General features: G+C 45.9%; 1 protein-coding gene across 1 annotated transcript in view; it reads left to right on the plus strand.

Moving 5' to 3' along the window:
• The window catches only part of NPAS2 (neuronal PAS domain protein 2), a 151065-nt gene that overhangs the window by 89743 nt on the left and 36914 nt on the right, over positions 1-24408 (plus strand). Inside the window, exons 4-7 of the mRNA XM_027622741.2 lie at positions 5017-5108; positions 9352-9441; positions 19887-20007; positions 21030-21143. Of these exons, the coding sequence (XP_027478542.1) occupies positions 5017-5108; positions 9352-9441; positions 19887-20007; positions 21030-21143 (417 nt within the window). The remainder of the gene's footprint in view (positions 1-5016; positions 5109-9351; positions 9442-19886; positions 20008-21029; positions 21144-24408) is intronic.

Genomic DNA, 24408 nt, shown 5'->3' on the forward strand with positions numbered 1-24408 from the left:
CCCAGCAACAGTGTATGAGGGTTTCAATTTCTCTACATCCCCACATCTGGTTGTGTGTGTGTGTGTGTGTGTGTGTGTGTGTGTGTGTGTGTGTGTGGTATTTATTATAGCCTTCCTAGGGAGTATGAAGCAATTATCTCATTATGGTTTTGATTTGCATTTCCCTAAAGATTAATAGTGTTCAGCTTTTCATGAACTTATTGGCCATTTGTATATCTTCTTTAGAGAAATGTCTATTCAAATCCTTTGTCCATTGTTTAATTGGATTATCTATCTTTTTGTTGTCGAGTTGTAAGAGTTCTTCATATATTCTGGATACTAGACCCTCATCAGATATATAATTTGCAAATATTTCCCCCCGTTCTGTGGGTTGCCTTTCACTTTTTTACTGATGTCTTTTGACACACAAAAGTTTCCAAGTTTGAAGTCCAATTATCTTTTTTTGTTGTCGTTGGTTGTGTGTGTCTTAGGTATCTTATCTAAGAAACTATGGTCTAATCTAAGGATATGAACATTTACATCACCTATGTTTTCTTCTAAGAGTTTTATAGTTTTAAGCCATAGATTAAGCATCATGCATATAAGCTACAGGGTTAGCATTTAGGCATATGATCCATTTTGAGTTATTTTTTGTATATGGAGTAAGATAGGGAGTTGAAATTCATCCTTTTGCATGTGTATATCCAGTTATCCCAACATTCCTTTCTTTTTTAAAAACGTTTTAATACTTACAGAAAATACACAAATAATAACTGTACAATTGAGTTTCTTATCACACTGTATATTAGTAAACACAGCTAGGAAACCAACACACAGGTCAATAAATACAAGCTTCCCCAATAGATGCCCCTTCCTTCCTATTACCTCTGCTTTCCCCAGAAGTAATCTCTATTTTGACTTCTAATACTAGAGTTTGGCTATTGGGACTTATTCAGATGGAATCATAGATCATAAACATGATGTTTATGAGGTTAATCTGTGTTTTTCCAGTGTTCTGGCTTGTTCATTTTCATTGGTATATAGTATTCCATTATATGAAGTTACCACTTGAATCTATCCTTGAACTTATGTCTTTCTCAAACTTAAGAAATATAAGAAAGACTTATGTCTTTCTCTTTTACCTTTTTCCTTTAAACCCTTTTACCTCTTAGCACTGACCACCCTGCCCCACTGCTCACCTATGGGTGGTACAAAAAAAATTGGAGAAGAATTAAGAGGGTTCAGTAGATATTAACAAGCAAGAAGAGCAGAATTCTTTTTTTTTTCTTCACCATGACACCAAACATAATAAAGTCAGAAATGTCAGGTTACTGAGGAGATAATTACGATTATTCTGTGCTCACAGTGATACTTCTCTTTCACTGAATGTTTTCCTAGACAAGATGATTTCATGGAAGAGGGCACAGCTAGGACATTAGAAAGTTTCGTTATACTTGCTATTCTTTTATTATTTCTTTAATAATTGTATATACCTATTAAAAAGATGACAGTAATGATATATCCTCCTTCTTTTTCTTCCAAAGCTGCCCAGGGGAGTGTAGAGAATATGTTAATTGCTTTTGTTAAAAGTCAGGGAAGAACAATCAAGCAGGATTGGAATAAAGTGTTGCCGCAGTATTCAATTGCCCCAATAATTTAATCAGAACGGTTATGTTTCCTAAATAATGATTTGGCTAAGTGAAATAGCAGGTTGGTGCGATTACCAAGATATTTTGCACAAATTACTCAAACTAGGTCAGTGCCACTGAGAAGCAGGACAGCTGTTAAATAGGACAGCTGGGATCAAGTTCATCAGTGTGACATTTATGCTGGGCTCTGTCCGCTGCAGAATTACAGAATTGTCAAATTGGGACCTGGAAAGAATCAGTTAGCAGAAATGCAGCCTCCTAACACCAGGAGTGCCCATCTCCAGCTCACCTTTTTTATAAGACTAAGGCCTACTTTGCACAGCCCCCTTAAATGCAACCCTCCCTGATCACCTGCAGATCTCACTCATCCTCTGTGATTTTATATTCCAAAGAAAGCAAAAAATTCATGGTAGATTTTATGGAGAAATACCGCAGTGGGCCAAAATTTGGATTAAATCAAAAAAATAAAAACAAACAATAACTTCCGTTATAATCCAAATGGACATGAACTCCACAAGCATCCGCAGTAGGGCAGAGAACAACATGGTCAGCATTTATTCAGGGCTCCCCATGAGTCAGACAGGCATTGTTCTAAGGACTCTTGTATAGGAACACATGTGAACTTCACAGCAGCTCCCCTGAGTTAATATTATTTCACAGATGAAACAACCAAGGCACAGAGATGTTAGGCCACTCACCCAAGTCAGACAGCCAGGGAGAATCTATACAGGGCAGTCTGCTTCCAGATCCCAGGTTTTTAATACTACACCATGCTGTTTTTCCACAAGGCATAATTCATGGAGCTCTTGGGGATATTTGTATTACTGTGCTGTAGCTGCCCATTAGTGTAGCCATTTAGCCTACTGGTTCTCAACCTTGGCCACCCATTAGAATCACCTGGAGAGTTTTAAAAATACATATAACTGGGTCACACCTCAGAGATCAATAAATCAGAATATCTAGGGGTGGAACCCCAGTGGTGAGCTGGAGCTGGCTCATCCTGACTTGCAAAAGATGATTGTTAAATTTTCAGGAGTTTTGCAAGCCAGTTGACAGCTTAAAATTAGCCACTGTGTGAGTATTTACACCACAGAAATGGGAAAGCACTATAAATCAGGGCCTTTTTTTTTTCTTTTTCTTTTTCTTTTTTATTCTTTCTTTCTTTCTTTTTTTTTTTTTTTCCTTTAGGGAGGGAAAGCCTTTTACCAGCACACCACTGGGTGAGGCACAAGCATCTGTATTTTTAGAATTTCCGGGGTGATTCCAATGTGCAGCCAGGGTAAAGCACTGTGGATTTAGACATGCTTTCTGCCTTCATGATACAGGAAGACCACATGATAAGCAAGAAAAGATGATTAAGTCTAGGTAGTCATTATAATTCTTTATGATGACTTTTTCCTCAATAATTGTTCAAGCATCCCCTTTTTCTCAGCTTGGAAGGCAAATCTTGATCCTGGAATGGATACATATTCTTTTTGAAGGAATCCAAATCAAAATGAGAACCTGACCATGTTTCTTCGTAGGTAAATTTTATGTCATCAGTGTCTAAGAGATAAATCCCTGAATTATGTAAATAACAAAGTGTATTGCACGTCTTTATCCACATCCATCTAAATGTTACTTCTACAGGACCAGGCTGACCTGCAATGCTTTCCTCTTCTTATGTGAATCTCAAGCTGATTTCATGTGATTTTCTTCCAACATCAAATCATATTCCTCTTTCATGCCCCTTCATTTTGTCTGCCTTAGTGGATAGGGACTAGGGGCTTGCGGAGAAGCTGAACACGAAGAGAAATGTGTCTGGTGGACAGGATAATATTAACCCAGCTTAGTAGAGACTTTCTGCCCCATTTCCCAGACTTTTCTTTGACCACACATAACCCAGAGACATACTGCTCCTTGTTCACACCTACCAGGAACAATTGGGAGGTGAGCACTCTAGGGCACAACTGCAATTTACACTACAGTAGAATTTTGGGGTTCAGCTGTTAATTGTAATGTTTTTCTTCAAAAAAGAAATGATTCCAGGTGGTTTTGCTTCCCTTGCTATTTAGAAACTGCCATCACCACACCTCTTTGCTGACCCTGCCCTGTCACTTGTAGCTTATGATATTGGTCACATCAAATGCCAGTGGATGAGAGTTTCACCCTCTCTTCCTTGCCTCGGCTGGCACCCCAGAATGAACACTGGTCCAGAACTACCTCTGCTTCCCAGGATGCATTTCACGTTGTGCAGCCTCTGGCCACCGTGGTGGCAACAGCTTGTTCTTTCCAAAATCTTGGAGGAAGAAACCATCCCAGTAGCATCACAAAAATAATCCCTAAAGAAACCTCTTACTAGATAAAGTGGGGCAAAATGTTGGTTAAGATGAAGGATCAAGGGCGCCTGGGTGGCTCAGTCGGTTAAGGGTCTGCCTTCGGCTCAGGTCATGATCGAGCCCCGCATCAGGCTCCCTGCTCAGGGGAGAGCCTGCTTCTCCCTCTGCCTCTCCCTCTGTCTGCTGCTCAGCCTGCTTGTACTCTCTCTCTTTGTATCAAATAAATAAATAAAATCTTAAAAAAAAAAAAGATGGAGGATCAACTGAAGGAAAAACAAATATATCTGATACAGCATTTGAGCTATCTCTAATAATCTTATCAGAGACATTTTAGTAATTAAAACAAAATACACTTTCAAAAATGCAAAAGAACTCGAGTATTTAAGGAGTCCTGTGTGTTCCAATGACTATTGAATTTACAAACATGAATAACATCTTCAGTACAAGGTAGAACAGAAACAAGCAAACTATAGATCAATCCAGAAAAGGTTTGAGATTCTGGCTTTAAAAGCAACTAAATAACATGTATTTGTCTGACACATTGTACTTCAGTATCTGGAACTGCTGAAAAATACATGACATTCTGCCTAGACACAGGAGGTTATTTACTACAAGCCTAAGGTGTGTCTGGAATTTTTGAAAATCCCAGATTTCTAAAGTGTTCTGCTTTGCCTTGACCCTGAAGAGGCAGCTTAGGGCTGTGTCCCACCGCCCCTGTCTTTGTTCCCATTGCCTTGATAGGTGGCGACTGCCTAACTCCCAACTGCTTTGTCATGGGGAAATTCAAGGGCATTGTGCTCCTGCTACTGGCAAGCACTGTGGCCACACAGAGAGCGGAGGACTCTTCTCCGGAAGCCTCATTAAAAGGGTGTGAAAACATCCAGAGCCGCCTTTAAGCCCATTACATCCAAAGCTCAGGGTAACCTATTTCCTTATCCGGGCTTCTTTTAATTTCAACAACACAGAAGTTTACACAAAATTACATAGAAATAAATGTGCTTCATTTGTTAATTCTAATTCCAAGGTGCCTTTGACTATAACCGTTTATTTATGGTTTTTTTTTTTTTTAGAAGTCTCAGCGCAAACGGAAATCTGTGATATTCAGCAGGACTGGAAGCCTTCATTCCTCAGTAATGAAGAATTCACCCAGCTGATGTTGGAGGTGAAATGCACTTTCAAATTAGCTTAATTCGTTGCAAATCAAAATGTAGCTGCTTGTTCTAGATAAGACCTGGTGCCCAAAGTAAACAACTGTCCTTGACCCTGGAAAGAGGTCTTGAAACAGACACCCCTTGAAGCCCTGCGTGCTATTGCTTATTTTTTGGCTAGAGTTTGGCAGTATAAGCAAGAATCCCGAAACTGGATGTGAGTGTGTGCAGGGCAAGCCCGCTCATGGTCTCCCAACTAGAGGACACCCAGTGGGGGATCTGGGGAGGGACAAGGGTGCAGGTAGGTAGAAGGAGGGGAAGGAGGGAGGAAATCAGAGTCTCCTCTTTAGAAGGCGGTGATTATATGATTATGTGTTTCCCTTAGTAGAACACATTTTGAAAACAAAAGTCTTTTAAAGTTAGGCTTTTAACTTGAGCTCATATTACATCAACATAGCACGTGGGTGTCTCCCGTAAGTGACCCTGTGCCTCCCCACCCAGCACACGCCCTTTCTGGGCTGAGAAAGATGCTCACATTTCTTCCTCTAGAAAATTAGGTGCCCACACCCATCTTCAGGGCTAAATTTGTGGAAATCTGGCCAGTGGCCTTCTTCAGTGTCCTGTGTTTACATTTGGGTGAAACTCATCTGTACAGATGAGGATGGGTCTCTACAAAAACATGTGGCAGGGTGCTCTGACGTCTCAACTGGGGATTAGGCTGGGAGTGTATGGACATGACAGTGGAGGGAGAGAAGGCTCCAGACGTGGCATGTCTGGGCCCTTGACTTAGAAGAGGAAACCAAGACAAATGAGTTCAGCGAAAGGAAGTTAGACGCTGGCTACATGTCAGTGGTTCCTGGCAGGGTTTTTGGAGAGTGGCTTCTTTCTATATCTCATCTTAGGTGCGTGTATAAGACTGATGTAAACTTTAATTTACATAGATTAACTATGCAGAAAACAGAAAGTACTGGAGTAAGAAAATGCCAGAATGAAGATGTCCAAATATTATGAAATATAAGCGCATTAATGAACATTTGCATAAAATGAAAGATACTTAAATCTACATGTGAACTATATTTAAAGAAAATACAGAACTTTCTCCAGAAGCAATGCATTTTAAGTATGTTAAATTTAGACCAGCTTGTGAAATATAATGTTGAATTAATGCATCATTATGCTACTTTACATAAACCGTTTTATCTTTTAATTCTTAGGGACAGTAGTTAAAACGCATAACCCTACAGCACCCAGCCTCTTTTTAAGAGCCTGTAGCACATCTTTCTTCCCTCCCCTCCCCCACTGAGTTTCAAGATATCAAAAGTGTCTGAGGAAACAAGACTTTTAGAAAGTTAAAAATGGATACATATTTGGGCTGAAAGGCAGGACTGAGATTCGGGAGACTGGAATTTCTAGAAAAAGAAGATTTTAGATTTGTATGTATATTCTTTCTGCACGTTCCCCGGCTCCCAGTATAGACTCCTTGAAGCAAATCTGAAGGAATCGTGCCTGATGAGTGAATTAAGCCTGAAGTTAATCCTGTGCAACAAGCAGGCCTTCTGGGCAAATTGCAGCTTTGAGGAGCCTGGGAAACCCACCCACTAGTGCTTCTGATTTATCTCTGACTGTTCTAAGCTTCTGTTCCAACCTGTTGCCCTTCAGGAGACACAGACCTGGCCATGAGTTAACCGCACCTCCGGTATCTTCTCCCGGATGGCCTGGCCACCACAGGGCCCCCAGAGGATGAGGTTGTCACCATTTGCCACTAGGCTTCTTCTTGCTCGTGCGTGTCCCTTTCCAGCCACACAGCCTCTCCTTTTCCAGAGCCGTTTCAGGGACTGTGAGGAATTCAGATGCCATGTCTTGGTAACCGTGAAGTTCCGTTTTAAATCGGGACAGAACCCATCAGGCCCCAGGGTGCTGCACCACTGGTGCCCTCTTGATGTGAGTCCCAACTCCTCCCCTCTCCTCTCAGAAAGGCCCCAGCCCAGTGCACACAGTCGTGGGGTTTGAAAGAACAAAAGTGCCTTGGTTGCAGAACCCCCAGGCGGGTACCGTGTAAGCCGACGTAGATGCTGGCTACGAGCCCGTGAGCACATCGACTCGGACGAAGGGGCAGCAGCTCTTGCCGACTGGTCCCTAGGGAGTTTGTAACATTTCTTCTGAATTGTATTCAGCAATCTTTTCTCTTAGCCCAGAGGTTGTCCCCGGGAACACAGGAAGCATCAGAATCAGGAGTTGGCAGAAAGGGGTGTTTTCATTCCCTTCTGGTGTGTGGCAGGTATAAAATTGGGGCCGTTGGGGCATTTTGGCGTCCCTGGAGCTGCCGTCACAGTCACCTTTACTTTGCGACTTTGCAGTCAGTCTGCTGAGTCCCTCAGATCGGGCTGATGGGACCCTCTAAAACCCGGCAAGTGTGCTCCAAGCAGTGACTCAGCACACCTCTTGTGCATTTAATGGAAGATGCCAATAAGCTGATGAAAGTTATCTCCCATCTGTAAATACCTTCAGCTTTTTAACACCCACATGCTTTAGAAATCCAAGAGGGGCTTGGGCTCACAGCGCAAGAAGATTGTTTGGACTGCTTCTCTTTTCCCAGTATGCTGCCCTGCTTTTTCCAAAAGGTCCCACTGCCCTCTTCAACAGTGCCCCCACCTCTTAAAGCTCACCTCTAGGAGTGCCACAAATAGAACTGAAAAAAAAAAACATTAGGAAAAGAAGCAAAAGGTACCAGGATGTACCTCTGGGTTCACCATGGCCCATAAATCTTATTTGGGATTTCTCAGCCTCGGCCCTATTGACACCTTCATTGTTATGGGGGTGTCCTGTGCATTGTAGGATGTTTCAAAACATCTTTGGCCTCTACCCACTAGATGCCAACAGCACCCACCCCAGTAGTGACCACCAAAAATGTCTGCTGCCATTGCTTAGATGTCTCCCAACAGGTGTGAGGGGAGAGGGGGCAAAGCTGCCCCCAGTTGAAAACCACTGATGTAACCCAAAAGGATGAGGTCCTCTTAAGAAACATGCTTTAATCTATTTTTCAGTCTTGAATCCTGCAATATGTGAGTATAAAATAATAAATGACCCTAGTGTTCATTTTCCTGGTGAAGAGAGCTCTCTCCCATCCTGGCACGGTACCCTCCATGCCCAGTTAGTGGACCGTTTCCAGTTCCTGTTGCAGTGCACCTAGCTGCACCCTCCTAACTGAACGAATTAATGCCCCTATGACCGTGCAGACTTCTAGTAACACCCTGAGAGGAACTAGCCGAGTGCATACAAAATGTTTCCAGAACTTTCTAAGCACATATTTCAGTGTGGCTTTTTTTTTTCCTTTAAAGAGGAAACATTTTCACATTCGAGGAAGATGCTATTTCAAAGATGCAGTCAGTACAAAGTGATAGGTTTACAGTAACAGTCCACCTGAGCATATTACTCCCTCAGAGACTCATTTTCCAATGAGATGGGCTTGTCTTAGTCTTTTCCTTCTATTTGGGGCACCCGTATATCCCGTTGCCAGGATGACCCCATTCAGTGCTGAATTTCACAGTCTGAATTTTAGAAATCAACTTTCAGTTGTGTCTTATGAAAGCATTGTGAGCATCCAATAAGGAATCTAAAAACAAAACAGCAGAAGTGTGAGAAAACATTAACAGCCTGCATCCTTTCTTTTCTATCAGAAGCACCTAGAGTAGCGTGCCTCACATACAGTAGACACTTAGCAAGTAATGCGAAGGTTCTTGACAAACAGTTCCTTCGGGAAGCATTCCTCCTGTGGCAACGAATGTAGGCAGAGGTCGACCCTGACCGACAGTTGTTAATGCACCTGTTAGGTCCGATACCTTCCGGTCCATGTTTACCGCTGAACTCAAAGCGATATTGGGGATCAGGGGATGGGAACCATAAAATATCATCTTTTTAGTGGTAACTGTGATGTTTCTGGTCCAGCCCAATGGGATGCTTACCATTAAAAAACTACTTAGGTAATTCCCATGGCTAAATTGAATTTTAGGATACCAAGAGGTCAGATTTTCCAGGGGGCCCTTTAGTGCTTTAGCAAGCCCTTTGCCTGGGCTAGACGAAGTCTGCATATGAAACCATCCTGTGTGCTAGGCTGAAAAGTGCAGTGAGGTTATTTGTGGAAATATTCTAAGAATTACAAAATAAATTCAGTGTCATAATAGGGGATCCTTTGCTTCAGTGACATCCTCCTCCATAAAAGCGCCACTAAGGAGCCTTCCGCTGTTGGGTTCTCTGCAGGCACTGGACGGCTTCATTATTGCAGTGACAACGGACGGCAGCATCCTGTATGTTTCTGACAGTATCACACCTCTCCTTGGGCACTTACCAGTAAGTTTCTGCTCTGCTGGCCTTTGCCAGTCCACATTATCGTCTTCCCTTGAGAACCATTCAGATCTCACATTGGGGGTGATGTAGGTCTGAGGGGGGTCTGTGTGTAAGGAGGGTTAAGGAGTGTCCTCAACAAGGCTGAGGCCAGAGTCCTGGTGGGGGCGGGGCTTCTAGAGGAAGGGCAGGTGCAGGAAGATGCTGTTCTAGAACAAACAAGGCACCCAGATCTCGACATGGCAAAACCTGGCAGGGGGGATGTGGGTGCAGGTCCTTACCCTTCTGTGCCCCAGAAACCACACAGGAGCTGAGCTGACGACAGAATCCTAGCACAGTTAGCAGATCTTAGAGCCTGAACAGAGGCTTATGTATATCCTACAAAGGGAAAAGCCGACCTCCCAGGTCAACTGAGAGCTGGTGGAGGAACGCGCGGCAGATGGCTTGAGATGGGACGTGGTTTGGGGACATGTCTGAGATTGCAAGTAGGTGGTGACACTTAATGGTAATAAAGGATCTGTGACAGGGGTGATGGGGGTGGTGGTGGGGGGAGAGTTGAAATATTCTGGGAAGATGTGTTTGTTTGGACCAGGGAGGCCTTGGGGAATGGGGAGGGTGTAGGCAGGACGACAAGCTCTGCTGTCCCAGGGACTCCAGATGGAGGCTCAGAGGCGGGCTGGGTGCTGCTTGACAAAGGCCCTCCTAGATGCTCCTCCCTCCCCTTCTTCCTCCCTCCTTCCCTCCCTTCTCCCCTCTCTGCCTCTCCTCCCTCCTTCTCCTCCTCTCTGCCTAAGCCTGCCTGGTGCCCTGGTAACCCTCAGTCAGAAGGACCCGGCTCACCAAGCAGCACCTGGCTGGTAGACGGTCCACCTCTGGGGATCCCTCAAAGGCATTTGGCCAGCCTTCCATTTCCTGCCACACCTTATTTATTCCTACAGACTGTGACTTTGAATGACAGTTCTACCAGCGGCATCCTGATGGGGATAAAGCCTCCTGTCTTCTCCCTCCTCCCCACAAGCTCTGTCAAACCACCTAACCCCACCACTCCCCACTCCCAGAACAACTTCCCTTGGTTCCTGTACAAAGGAAATCCTGGGCCAGGAAGACACCGGAGAACCATGGCCCCCTCTCCTTAGCTGCACCTGCCAGGGGAGAGTGCAGCCTTGTTTCGTGAGCAGCTCGCCTTCCTTGGGGTGATGAGCCCAGCTTTGCTACTGGCCCAAGGTTCCATATTTTCCTGGGTTACCCTTTTCCTCAGAAGCTACTCCCCATCACATCGTTTCTGCAAACGATGCAGATCAGAGTCACCGTCCACATTCTTCCTTTGCTGGTCACTGTGCGGTATAGCCCAAAAAAGCAGTTTTTACCCTGCTAGGCAGATGCCTTTGCATTACCCCATTGTTTGTCTAACCTTTGTGTTTCGGTCCACCCCCTGCACCGTCTCCAAGGTGCATTAGGTTTGGGGCATTCTCTCTCCTCTTGACTGCTGTCAGAGAGGCTGGTTCTCAGCCCCGAGGAGGCAAGAGTGCAGTTTCACCTTGGTTTTATCTGAGGCCAGAATAGTGATGAGGCTGATACAGGTAACACAGAAGTGACCCCATCAAATCAGCCTGGCTTCTTCGGGCTGACCTGAGGGGGCTGAGGAAAGAAGAAGCAATGGGGTGCTTCGTTGGAGGGGTTTGTGTTTTGTCTTGAATGGACAGGATTGAACCATGACAGGCGCTGATTGAAAGCAATAACACGGAGCCTCCTTAATGACCCAGGAATGAGATGCAAGAGCCCAGAGCTGTTTGAGCAAACAGGATTTGCACTGTTGTGCTTTATGCTCTTGTAATTATCTGATGACCCAGTTGCTATACATGGCAGAAGGGACTTGGAAAGTGAGTCTGGAATTCTGCTTTGAAATTGCAGAGCAATTTAGGACCACCTTTGTGAATTATTTTCTAACTCTGGAAGGAGCAGAAACAATCCCATCTCTACTTATCAGTGCTAGATCCGTATGAATCATGAGTGTCTGTATATAGACCCACACCCAGAAACACATAGAGTCAACCCTTAAGCTCTCCAGTGGAGGTGAGCCCAGGATGGACAATCCCCAAATTTAACTTCCATTTACTTCTAACTCGTATTATCTGGTTTTTACCAAGAGCACTGCCTGCTTTTCCTTTTTTGCTTAGCATTCACTTTCATCTTTGTTCTCTTGCAAGGACAGGAGCTTCCCTGGTGCCAATCAGTAGCCAGCTGGTTGAGCAGAGGAGCCCATCCGGGAGTAATACCTCTATCACCTCTACTTTACAAAGGAGGAGACCCAAGGTGGCCCAGCCAGTGAGGGCAGAGCCGGGCTTAAACCAGGTGCAACTGCCCGCAGAGCCCAAGCTCCTTACCACTCTGCTCTGGTATCTTCCTGATGCCAAGGATTTGGGTTGCTATCCAGGAATTCTGCTTTTGTTTTAATGCACTTCAGTTTGGACTTCCCTCTTACTAAGCATGAGCCCAGGACTTGTCCATGGATGATGCAGCCATTGAAAAGTCCCATGTGAGATTATTTTTCCTTGAAGGTTTGCTGTTTTGTTCAGAGATTTCACCTGTTAAACCATTAGAGACTAATAGAGAAGCAGCTTAACATTTATTGAGCACTCACAATGTACCAAGCGCCATTAAGAGTCCCTTACGTGAGTTCATGGATGTAAAGCACTTAGAATAGTAGCTAGCACAGAACTAGAGCTAAATCACATTTGCTGTCCTTACAATGGAGAATTACAATTCTTAGGAAGAGAGGATGGGGAACTGAAGGGCGGTGGTCAGTCTTCTTGGGACAGGTGGCCATTGAAGCAAGGCACGTCCAACAGAGATGCAGTGTGGGCAGGGGCAGGGCCCATGGGCCCCAGCAGCCGTGCCCCCTGTTTGTATCAGAGGCTGGCATACCAGGGGTTGGGTCCCACTGCCCCTTGTGGGGCCTGGGATTGGAAGCCCATTGGTGATTGGGAAGGTTGGGGGATAAGCAGCAAGAATTCCTTTCTTCTTTTGAGACTGTCAGGCTTACTTGTCTCTCTGTTTCCTTCCTACTACTAGAAACTCAGACATGGCAGAAGCTCACATGATAGATTTTTGTACAGCAATATTCTGATGCAATATTCTAGAGCTTTCTTTCCCAATTTGATAGAAAAAAGAAAACAGCTCAAAGCAGGAAATGGTTTTAAGACAAAGTCAAAGCTTTCCTGTGGTGGTGACACCAGCACATTTTGGTGTCTAGAATTAACACAGGCAGTCAAAGAAGCAATGTGGGCATGGCGGATGAGCATGCTGATGGAGGACCAAGGGCTAAAGGGAGATTCTGGGATGAAAACCTTCCAGGAAAGATCTAAGGGACTAAGTCACATGCCTCCGACGGAATTGGGAAAGAATACGGCTGAGGCAGAACCAAATGAGAGACCCAAAGTAGGCATAAACTGTATTTCCTTTTTGGACTTTTGTTTGAGTTTCTAAAGAATCTAACTTCCCAGATTGCTGTTTTGATTTGTTAATGATTGCAGTGTTTGCTTAATGGGCTGGACCATGCTACCCATCCATATGGCAGAGGTCCTGTCTTCAGGCCTGAGCACAGACCCGACGTGCCTAAGTGTTCATTGAGTGAGGGGCTGAGTTCAGAAACGGGGCTGCTAACCTCGAGAGCAATGCAGACAGCTCGGCAGGAGTGGGAGGTGCCTTCAAAGGGAGAAATATGGGCACGGACAGTACCACCTCCCCAAAGGAAAATCATCTAAGGCACAAGTGCTTATAAATGTGGAGAAATCTACAGACCAAAAACTACTTCCATGGAATGCTGGTTCTCCCAGTGAAAGCTCCAGAAAGCAGTGCAAGATGAAAGTAGAATAAAGGGCCAAGTTCCCATGGCAAGGGTCACAGCAGGGAGAGGAGGTTGCAGAAAAGGAAAGACAGAGCCCCTGGCTTACATTACCACACAACACAGCAGCAAGTCCATGAAACACCTCCCAGGAGACATCGCTCTGCCCTTCCTTCCCTGGCCTGCCCCTCACCTGCTGGAAGAACCCGCCTGATCCCGGGCATCTGATCAGAGATGGCTCTGGGTGGGGGCCGAGCTGGGGGTCGCTCTGTCTAGGAGGGCTGTGGCAGGTGTGGCTGCATGCAGCTCAGAGCTGGTCACAGGTTAAAAGAGTCCAGGTCACCAGTTAGGTTTGGTTTATTTATTTTATTTTAAAGATTTTATTTATTTATTTGAGAGAGAGACAGAGCACAAGCAGGGGGATCGGCAGGCAGAGAGAGGAGCAGACTCCCTGCTAAGCAGGGAGCCTGATGCGGGGCTCAATCCCAGGACCCTGAGATCATGACCTGAGCTGAAGGCAGCTGCTTAACTGACTGAGCCACCCAAGTGTCCCGATTTTTTTCTACTTTAATGTGCCTTTTGATTTTTATAAAGCATGCATACAGAAGTATATATAAAACATACATTCGATGTTTAAATTCATGATAAAGTGAGCACAAACATACAGGTAGCTGTCACTGAGGTGAAGAAACAGAATATGTCTGGGAACCATAGAAGCTCCCGTGTATTTTTTTCCCATCACACACCCCCACCTCCCAACCAGAGATGACCATTTTCCTGGCTTTTAAGATCGTTGCTTCCTTGGTTTTCTTTGTCCTTCTACCAACTTTTGATTTGTCACTCAACAATATGATTTAGTATTCCCTTCTGGTTAACTTTAGGAAAATGGGAAATGGACTCCTCTTGCTCAACGTTGTTTGTGAGATCCATCCATCTCACACCGTTAGTAGTGGCAGTCACGGGTTTAGGTCGTTGCTGCCTAGTATTCCATTGGAGGAATGTGCTAACATTTCTGCATCCGTTCCTGGTTGGAACCCTTGGAAGGTGCTTTGGTGAACATGCTGCATATGTTTCCTGATGAACATTGGCAAGCTTGCCATAGAGAACTTAGGTGTAGCATGGCCGGATTGGAGAGTAGGTGCACCTTCACGGGTACCAGATGACACCAGGTGGTTAACAATGGTTGCACCAGTCTGCCCTCCACCAGCAGAGTCGAGAGTTCTAGGCGCCCCATGTCACAGAACGTGGATTGTCAGGCTTCTTAGCATTTGTCAGTCTCACACGTGAACATATCTCGTGGAGTTTTAACTTGCCTTTCTCCCGATTACTAATGAGATTGAGCGTCTTTGCATATGCGTGTTAGCCATTTGTATTTCCTCTTTTGTGAACACAGTGCTTGTTTGGGTATTTTGCCATTCTCCTACTGGACTGTCTGGTTTGTTTCTTGTAATTTGGAGGCATTCTTTCCATGGTTCTCAACACTAGTCCTCTGTCAGGTACTGTTTGAATCGCCTCCTGCTCACTCTGCCTTAGGGATACAGGTCCGGCTGAAGGCCCAACACCCAACACTGGACAGATGAGCTTGACAGCAGTTTATCGGTCTCATGTGTTCACAGCCTGGCAGATGAGGACACGGGGCCACACCGGACCATACCAGCAGGGGCTGTGAGAAGCAGGCTTCATAGTAACAGGAGGGTGGGGCACCCCCCGGTCCCCATAGGGGTGAGACTGGTTTATTAAAATAATTCCGCAGCCTGGCAGGGAGTTAAACCCACTACCCAGCGATGAGCAGGAACTGTGTCCGTCCCCCTCGTTAAGGAACATTGTTTAGCTAGGGGACCTTTCCACGGGGGCAGAGTGTGAAGGAGAACTTTCAGTTGGGCCCGTCGAGGGCCTCCCAGTTTTGCTAGGTGACAAGGCAGCATTTAACACTGAACCTTAATTTTAGGACTTACACCATGGCTTATGTGTTACAAATCTATTCTCTCATCATGTGGCTCATCTCTCCCTCTCTAGGTTCTTTTCATGAACAGAGATTCTTTATAGTTCGTACCTTTTATATTCTAATTAATTCTTCACGACTCTAAGGTCAAAGCCACTCCCTGTACTGGCTTCTGAAAGCATTACCGTTGGGCCGTCAATTTGATTCTGGGTCTAAACTGCATCAGAGCCTATCGGATGTGCCTCCAACCCCCTGGCCCTTTAGGGAGACTGAGGCCCTGACTGCTTCGGGGAGCCCATTCCTGCCTCTTCTCACCATGAGGCTCCTCCACGACATCTCACGATTGCCCCTTCTCCAAGACTTCTCACCGTGGCCAACACATCTCCAGCAAGAACTGCCAGGGCTTGTTTGGGACCTTGCAGGACAGAGTGTCCACCCAGCTCCCTTCTGACTCAGCCGGCCGGCTTCTGTGCACTCCGTGGGTGGGCTCCCTTAACTTGGCTGGGTGCCACCGAACTGGTGCTGCTGGTTCCTAGGGAGAGAGGACAGTGCCTTGCTGTGTCCCGAAGCACTTCCTGATCATCCCCAGGCTCCCGAGGGGCACAAGAAGAAACACGGGAGATGTGCGATTTGGAATTAGGACAGGCGTTCGTAGCGAAAGTGGTTTTGGTAAAGGTTCTTGAGGAAGCAGCCAAGGACCTATCAGTAAGTTGGGGTAGAGAACCTTCGGTCTCCAACAGGTAAATGATGTTCCCAACACTGTGATTCAGCTGGGAAGATGGATGTGGATGGCACGTGCCCTCCCTTGTCTCTGTAATTGCTGTCATTTTAATAAACAGAGCTCAGCTCATTCAAGGGATAGTTCAAGTGCAGACAGAATTTATTCTCCTGTAAGCGCTAGAGTTTCAATTTTCAAACCATCATTGTTTGTGTTGCCTGTCGGCATGTGGAAATGGCATAACAGTAATATAATAGTACATAGCAAGAGATGGCTCTGAGCCCTTTGTGGGTGTCAACTCAATCCTCACCACCACCACCCCCCCCCCCACCAACCTCCATCCGGGGTTCATCTTTATTCTGTGAGGAACCTGTAGCCCAAGGTGCCCCCACAGCCCTGTGACCTGCCAGCTGTGTTCCACAGAAGCAGCTAAGTCAGGCAGCCCCAGAACTCTGCTCTCTGTCATACTTACATCACAGGAAGGGGTCTTCCAATGGGCTCTCCAAGAAAAGGCCATGGAGTGACTTAGTCATCATTTTCTTGTATCTGCAGTGTCTTCAAGAAGAAAGACTACTGTCATCTGTGAGCATTAGTCATCATCTAAAAAACTAAAGGGAATGAGCTTAAAATAAAATCAAGAACATCAGAAGGAACTTGGAGAGAGCCCGAGGGAGAAAATGATAGCACAGGCTAGTCAGGGGTTCGCAGAGTCTGCCCACAGAGATCAAGCCCAGACGCCATCGAGCTGGGAGTCCCTCCTTCCCCTCCTCCTGTCCTTCATCGGCCACGAGGTGGTGTCCCCCGTCCTCGCAGCCCCCGGACTGCTGGCTGCAAGAGGGGAGGGCCTCGCCTGCTTCCTTGGGTTTCTTCCCAGTGCCAAAGGCAGTGGCTGGCACACGGTGGCCCTCAGTCAGCGTTGGGTGGATTCTGTTGTTGATTGACCTGTTTGGACTCTCCGTCCTGCACATCACGTCTCCCTTTCCCTGAGCCTGTTCAGACTGACCTTCTCTAGCCTGGTGGTGTCCTGTGTTCCTCCCTCTTCAGGCCAGAAAGCCCAAGTACAGTCTGGCCGTCCCTTCCTCTCGGCCCCTCAGCGGGTCCCGGCCCCCCCACCCCAGGCGCACAGGACAAGGCACTCACTCCTCTGGGGCCCTCGCAGCTCTGGCCTCACTTCCCTTTGCAACACCTGCCTCCACTGCTCTTTTCCCTCCTGTGATGCTTTTGTGCACACCTTGCCTCCTGCGTGGAGCACCCTGGCTGCCCGGTAGACACCATCTTGTCCTTCAGCTCCTGTTCAGGGATTCCTCCCTGTGGGAATCATTCCCTGGGAACCTCTCTGTCCATATGACTGGACTCTGTACACCAGGCTCAGTGTTCTCGGGCTGCCTTGTTTTGAGTCCTGTTGTCTTGCTTGTGCACCCCCCACCCCGAGACGTCTTTCAGCTAGTCAATGCATTTTTCTCGGAGGCCAAGCACCATTCAATGTCAGGCACCCAGGGGTGAAGAAGGCAGACAGGGTCCCTGCTCTCCTGGGGCTCCCATTGGATGAGGCAGGCAGAGGACACACATCAGCACATGAACGAACAAGAGAACGTTGAGAACTTTCCTGAACAGTTATGAAATACCTGATCACACTGAGCATTCATTGAGTGACTGACCAGCAGCTCACGCCACCCTCACAGCTTCCTTATCTTTTGGTTGATGGGGGTGCAGAGCCAGCTTTCAGTCCCGACCTCTGGGCCTCTCTCCACCTTCCCGTCTGGGGGACCGGCCCCTCCCCAGCACTTACAGGACCGCAGAACAAGTAGAGCAGGGGGCTTCAGAGGCCAGAGCCCCAACAGTGAGGGTGACATCCATGGGTGCTTCCTCAGGGCCAGTGCCTTCAAAGCAGGGACCTGAAGGAGGTACAGGAGTTAGCCGAACACAAGGAGAGGTGCACGATGTCCTCGCCTCAGGGTGCAACCTGGGGAAGGCCCAGAAGGAAGAGCAAGCTGGCCAACTGGAGAAAAGGAAATTTGGAGGGTGGGGAGTACGAGCCTCAGAAGTGAAGTGGGAGCTTCAGGTTTCATTCTGGGAGCATTTGGCAGCCAACAGAGAGTTTTTGTTTTGTGTTGTTCTGAAGTCAGGGCTATACCCAACATGGGGCTCGAACTCGCGACACTGAGACCAGGAGTCACAAGCACTATGGACCGAGCCAGCCAGGCGCCCCTGGCAATAGACCATTTTAAGCAAGGTGGTGACCTGATCTGATATAGGCCTCCTTCTGGCTGCTGCTGGAGAATACGTGGGGACAGGGACAAAAGTTGATGTGGGAAGACCAGTTTGGTCAGTTCATTCCCCAGATAAGAAAGGATGGTGTTCTAGACTGGGGGTCAAAGCCATGGGAATAAAGGGAGGTGAGAAGATCTGAGAGAATTTGAGGGAGGAGTGTGTCACAGCATTTGGACGTTGTTTGGATGTGAAGACGAGGGCGGGATGGGGAGGAGCTGAGGATGCCACCGGGGTGTCTGGTATGGGCAAGTGTCCAGTTGGCAATACCATGGGGACATCGAGCACAGAGGAGGAGGAGGTATGGGTGCAAAGGAATGCCATTGGGGATGCATGTCAACCTCTGGTCCCCGGGGACACACAACAGAGAGTTACCTAGACATACAAATTTAAGAGTGTATAAGATCGTGTTTAAAAATATAGGAAAGGATGAGTTTATCAAGGGAGACTGAGGCAGCAAGAGACATGCCTATCTTCTCTCTCTCCTCTGTCAGCTTCCACCTGCACTAGCGAATATGGGAGCCACTAGCCACATGTGGCTTTTTAAATACCAATTCAGATAATTAAAATTAAATACAATTAAAAATTCAGTCTTCAGGGGCACTGGGTGGCTCAGTGGGTGGAGTGTCCAACTCTTGGTTTCGGCCCAGGTCATGATCTCAGGGTTGTGAGACTGAGTCCTGCATCGGGCCCCACGCTAGATGTGGAGCCTGCTTGGGATTCTCTCTCTCCCTCTGCCCCTCCCCCCCCCACTGCACATGTGCACACACTCTCTAAAAAATTAAAAATTAAAAATAAATGGAATTTAAAACAGTCTTCAGTCATACCAGCCACGTTTCAATTCTCATAGCCACGTGGTGCTGGCTGCTTTCATAAGGGACAGCACACATGATAGACCGTTTCCATCACCTTAGACGATTCTATTGGACAGTGCTATATCTAGATTCTATGTTGTGTGTTTGTATCGCAGTGCCCAATCACTCAGAATAAAAGCACAGTTCCTTTGAGGAGACTTTTAAGAAGTAAACAGGTGTTCTTTTGTGGGCCTAATGGTCAGAAAAGGAACCCTATGGGGCGCCTGGGTGGCTCAGTTGGTTAAGCGACTGCCTTCAGCTCAGGTCATGATCCTGGAGTCCTGGAATCGAGTCCCACATCGGGCTCCCTGCTCAGCGGGGAGTCTGCTTCTCCCTCTGACCCTCCCCCCTCTCATGCTCTCTCTCTCTCTCTCTCTCATTCTCTCTCTCAAATAAATAAATAAAATCTTTAAAAAAAAAAAAAAGAAAGAAAAGGAACCCTATGCATTCTTCCGGGCCCTTCCCCTGAGTGAGTGGGCCTGCCCGGGGGTCCCTCGATGCCCCTGCCGCCCTGACCAGAACACAGGAGTGTCGGCAGGTGGAGTCCTCCAGGAAGAGTAGGGCTCTCTGCATGCTTGTCCGACTTAACTCTTACTTCTTTTTTAGGCCCATGGACAATCCTTTTGCATTGGAGCAAGTAAACCCTTCTAGATTATAATTCAGGATGACGGAGTGATAGATTCGAGCGTTTTCACAGAAAATCGGATCTTGAACTTTTCATTTCAGAAACCAGTTCTGAATTGTCTTCAATGTTCAGTTTTGGCGTTTGCTTTTGTTTTTCATCTTCGTTGAGTGTGTACCTTTGTTCTTTATTTTCTTTTTCAGTCAGATGTCATGGATCAGAATTTGTTAAATTTCCTTCCAGAACAAGAACATTCAGAAGTGTATAAAATGCTTTCTTCCCATATGCTTGTGACAGATTCCCCCTCCCCAGAATACTTAAAATGTAAGTTTAACTTTACTGGTTTTACAAGATATAAAGGTAAGAATTTTACTTTTGAAAGGAGGTTAGAATGAATTAAGAAGGGAGGACTAATTTTAAGAACAATTTTCCTTGTGACTCAGAATATTTCCAAGATCCTTAGAGGTATATTTTAAATTTAAAGCTAAAACTGGAGTTTGGAATATGTATGACATTTAACTTCTCTGTGGAAAATTTGAAAGCATGGCGCTTACAAATAAGAATTTGTTTTGCATGTAATACAAGAAGTTCTTTTTTTTTTTTTAACACGAAGAGTCTTTTGGTACCAAACAATGCAAAAATCAGCGCACAATCTGCTTATTTTAGAGGACACCGTAATGCTAGATTCGTATGATAACCAAGTCACCAACTGCAAAATGAATAATTAGGTCAAAACTCCAAATTCTCTTCTCCTGAGGCTGTCATCTGGTTATTTATTATATACATTTGCAGTTTTTATGGAATTTTAAAGTTTTTCTCAAAATTGGCAACCTGGATGGAAGGCCAGCCTCAGTGCCTCCTGAACCGTGTGTCTGTTAACGAAGCACAGACATTGAGGGAGATCATGCAAGTGCCTCGTACTTACTTGTTCAGGCCTTAGTTCATTTTCCATGAATAATGTGTCCTGTTGTACATCTGATTTTACTTCAAAGCAACGTGAAAAGATTAGATTAAAGAGAGCAGCTCTATGTGAGCAGCTTTGTTTTAATACACCATATGAAAACAGCCGGAACTAATCAATGCCGACATAACCAACCACAGACATCTGTGAGCAAATTAAGACTAATTGGGCCCAAGTATGGGATGCAAAACATCTATATAAGCTATGAGGGGAACCCCCGGTTCTGCAAAGGTTATAAAACCATGTCCAAGAGTCAGTCGTAATGAGAGAAACGTCCTGGCCGTGTGTAGACTGAAGCCTGAGAGTTACGCAAAGACACAACTTGTTTGGTCTAGAATCTATGTCATATTCACGTTCGTTTTCTCTTTTTCCTTTGACCGCCCAGCTGACAGCGATTTAGAGTTTTATTGCCATCTCCTCAGAGGCAGCTGGAACCCAAAGGAATTTCCAACGTATGAATACATAAAATTTGTAGGAAATTTTCGCTCTTACAACAATGGTAAGCTTCAATTGTCATATAATTGTGACAGTGTCTTTTGTCATGCAGACGTGCACACGGGGGCATAAGACTCACTGAGGGAGGAGGAGTGAGAACATGTGCTTTTCATATTTGCATTTGGATTTTCATGTTCCCAAGATGCATTTTGTGCTCGTAAATGTTATCTCCCATTCGAGAAGAACGCACTCCCACACTTGTTTATGCCGGGGCAGGAAGTCCCACGGAAATGCACTTTATCCATTTACTTAGTTTCAGGCTGATGGAAGAGTTCTGTGCTGTGAGAAAAAACTTACAGTTAATAAAGAACAGGCTCAGCCTACACACAGCCCAATAGGGCTGCATTGTGACATAAAGATCCATAACCTTGATTTCTGCGTCTTTATTGTCCTTTTTACACTACTGCCGTGAGCATGTTTTCATGGGTCTGGTACATAGGTCTTCTGCTCCCTCTGACCCTAAGGCACAGGAAGTGGCCACTTTATGATGAGCCAGCAATCCACACTGGGTGAATTATCAAGCCGATTAGCAAAGCAGTAAAATCTTACTCTCTGAAATTACCCAGATAACTAATGATCCGAACTCTGGCTGCACCTCTGAACTCGAATTACACCCTCAGCTTCAATTTTGACCTGAGGAAAATGGGAATGCAGGCCCCTTGCCAGAAATTCAGCAGTGCAAGCCCCACCCCTCCCCCCCCCACCCCCGCTCCACAGTCAAGCCTAGCACAGGAAGGTTTGCGTTTGGTTTGCTCCAGGCCTCAAACCTCAACACAAAACAAATCGTTTTGAATGATCTAACATTTCATAAGACCGCAAAGATGGGAAAAAAAGGAAAGATGAGGCAATAGGGAGTTGATGGCAGCTCGGACTGGGGCAGGCTCTGTCACTGATACTTAACTCCAGACCCACGGTGAGGTCCATTACCCCGCCTAATTAGTCCCAGAGTTTCCATTAGAACCGACCAACATAAATGGCCCCAAGTCCTAATGCTGAGGCTCTACCCGGGATCTTCCCTTCACCCTTAGACGATCCTCTGCTATATGTTGCTTGCATAAATATACATGCTTTGTCTCAAAGGCTCCAACTAGATGCTGCTAAGCATGTTGGTCTTGCCAATGTGTTCAGGGTTTATGCCTGGATAATGGGCTCCGGGGCCAACTGGGGGCCCTCTGGGAACCTACCCAAACAGGGCTCAGTGTTCCTGAGTGGTTGGAAGTGAAGGGAGGTCAGCTTTCACAAGTGGGGCCCTAGATCTGGGCTACACAGGGTAGAGCCAAAGCCTGACCGTTCCTAACCTGACTCATCTGAAAGGCGTTCCTAAAGCTCATGAGATGAATGTTTAATGAACCACACACACAAGTAAATGGTAGCTGATCGGGCTACCGAGAGTTAAAGAAACTGACCTAAGAGGTGCCTCGCCGAGTACCCAGCGTGATGCCAGTTCTGGTGTAGGGTTCACTGGGTGAGGCAGCTTGTTAAAATGCAAATTCTAGGGCGCCTGGGTGGCTCAGTTGGTTAAGCGACTGCCTTAGGCTCAGGTCATGGTCCTGGAGTCCCAGGATCAAGTCCTGCATTGGGCTCCCTGCTCGGCGGGGAGTCTGCTTCTCCCTCTGACCCTCTTCCCTCTCGTGCTCTCTATCTCTCATTCTCTCTCTCTCAAATAAATAAATAAAATCTTTAAAAAAAATAAAATGCAGATTCTAGGGCAGGAGATCTGAAGGTGGGGCTGGGATTGTGCAATTGGAAAAGAACCTTGGAGTTCTGATGGAAGGGGTCATGGACTTAGAGAGACACCGCCCTATCGTAATACTGAATGCCATTCCGTAGGAATTTTAAGGGTACGCCTCACGCTGATGGTGCTCCTTCCAGACAGCTTTATCCTTGAATTAATATAAGCAGGGGTTTGGAATTCGCTTAAAATGTGTACTGTGGCCATCATGCCAGATGCCAGAATAGCAGAGTATCCCATGTGGCAGCGAGCGAGGAAGGGAAAGGCATCCTGGCCACCGGGAGTGCCAAGACTGTGGGAATTATGGGACGCTGCGCCCACGTGTCCCCATGACAACAGTGCACCGCTTAATTAAGGAACCAACAGGTGATTGGCCGGTGAGCCGCAGTTGCATCCTTTTTAATTTCCATTTCCACAACTCTCCCTTAAGCTGCTGCTGAATATCACTTTGAAGCTTCCTCTCACTTATCACAGTTTAGAGGGTTTCCGGGAAAGAGGCAGGCTTCGTTGTGAATACCTGGGTTGTTTTTTTGTTTGTTTGTTTGTTTTAAGCTAGCAAAGCTTTATTTTCACTTCAAGTTGAGACAGTGTTTGTTTGCCTGAAAGAATGTGTGGAAATTATGTGTGATTTTTTTTTCTTTCTTTCTTTCTTTCTTTCTTTTTTTTTTTTTTTTTTTGGAAACTGTTACTGCTATAAACACAGCACAGAAAGTGGAATATTTAAAACCAAGAGTGCCAGAGTGTCTTTCCAGAGCCTGTTGAAGAAATCAAAGTTAGGGGGCTTTCTTGAGACAAGAGTCCCCAAACGTAATTGTGGAAAAACTGAAATATAATTCTCACTTGGATGAAAATAAACAGCAACAAATGTCAGAGACAAATGAATTTCTAAGATGGAACCCTATAAAATCACCAGCATTCAGTCATTTTTGACCTAGAAAATACAGTTTAACATACTCTAAGGAATACTTCAAATTTGATTTTGTAGGTTTACTTCTCAGTAAGTCTTGAACAATGGGTTAATAAAAATAACTCACTTAGGAGTGTTTCCCAAATCCCAGGTCCTGGGCTCAGTCTTTGCATTGATAATCTCATCGAATCCTCCCACCAACCTTTTAAGTGGTCTGGTTGGCATCGTCCCATCTAAACAGGAGGAAAGTGATGCATATAAGAATCTGAGGCACACACATGGAAATTGGCGGACCTACAATCGTACCCATTCTAACCCTGAAGTCCTACCCTTTACCCCATTGCTTTGCTGCCTCCCACAAATCTATGTTGAAATTAATCTTGTTTTGTAGCTGCAGCACACAGGCATGTCCCTGCCACCTGGCATGCCCTTGGTATAGGATGTCATGTCTATACCTTGCACACCAGATGTCCTGCACCCATGTACCAAGCTGCTTTCATGGTATGCAAGATTTGTTTTAAATCAAATATGGTGAGACACACAGACATGGAAATGACTGTCAGGAAAGAAGAGGTTTATACTCACAGATCCCTCCAAACAGGCCCAGCACACCACAGAGGCCACATGGCG

Source organism: Zalophus californianus, chromosome 8 (genome assembly GCF_009762305.2).
Source record: "Zalophus californianus isolate mZalCal1 chromosome 8, mZalCal1.pri.v2, whole genome shotgun sequence".
NCBI classification, from domain to species: domain Eukaryota; kingdom Metazoa; phylum Chordata; class Mammalia; order Carnivora; family Otariidae; genus Zalophus; species Zalophus californianus.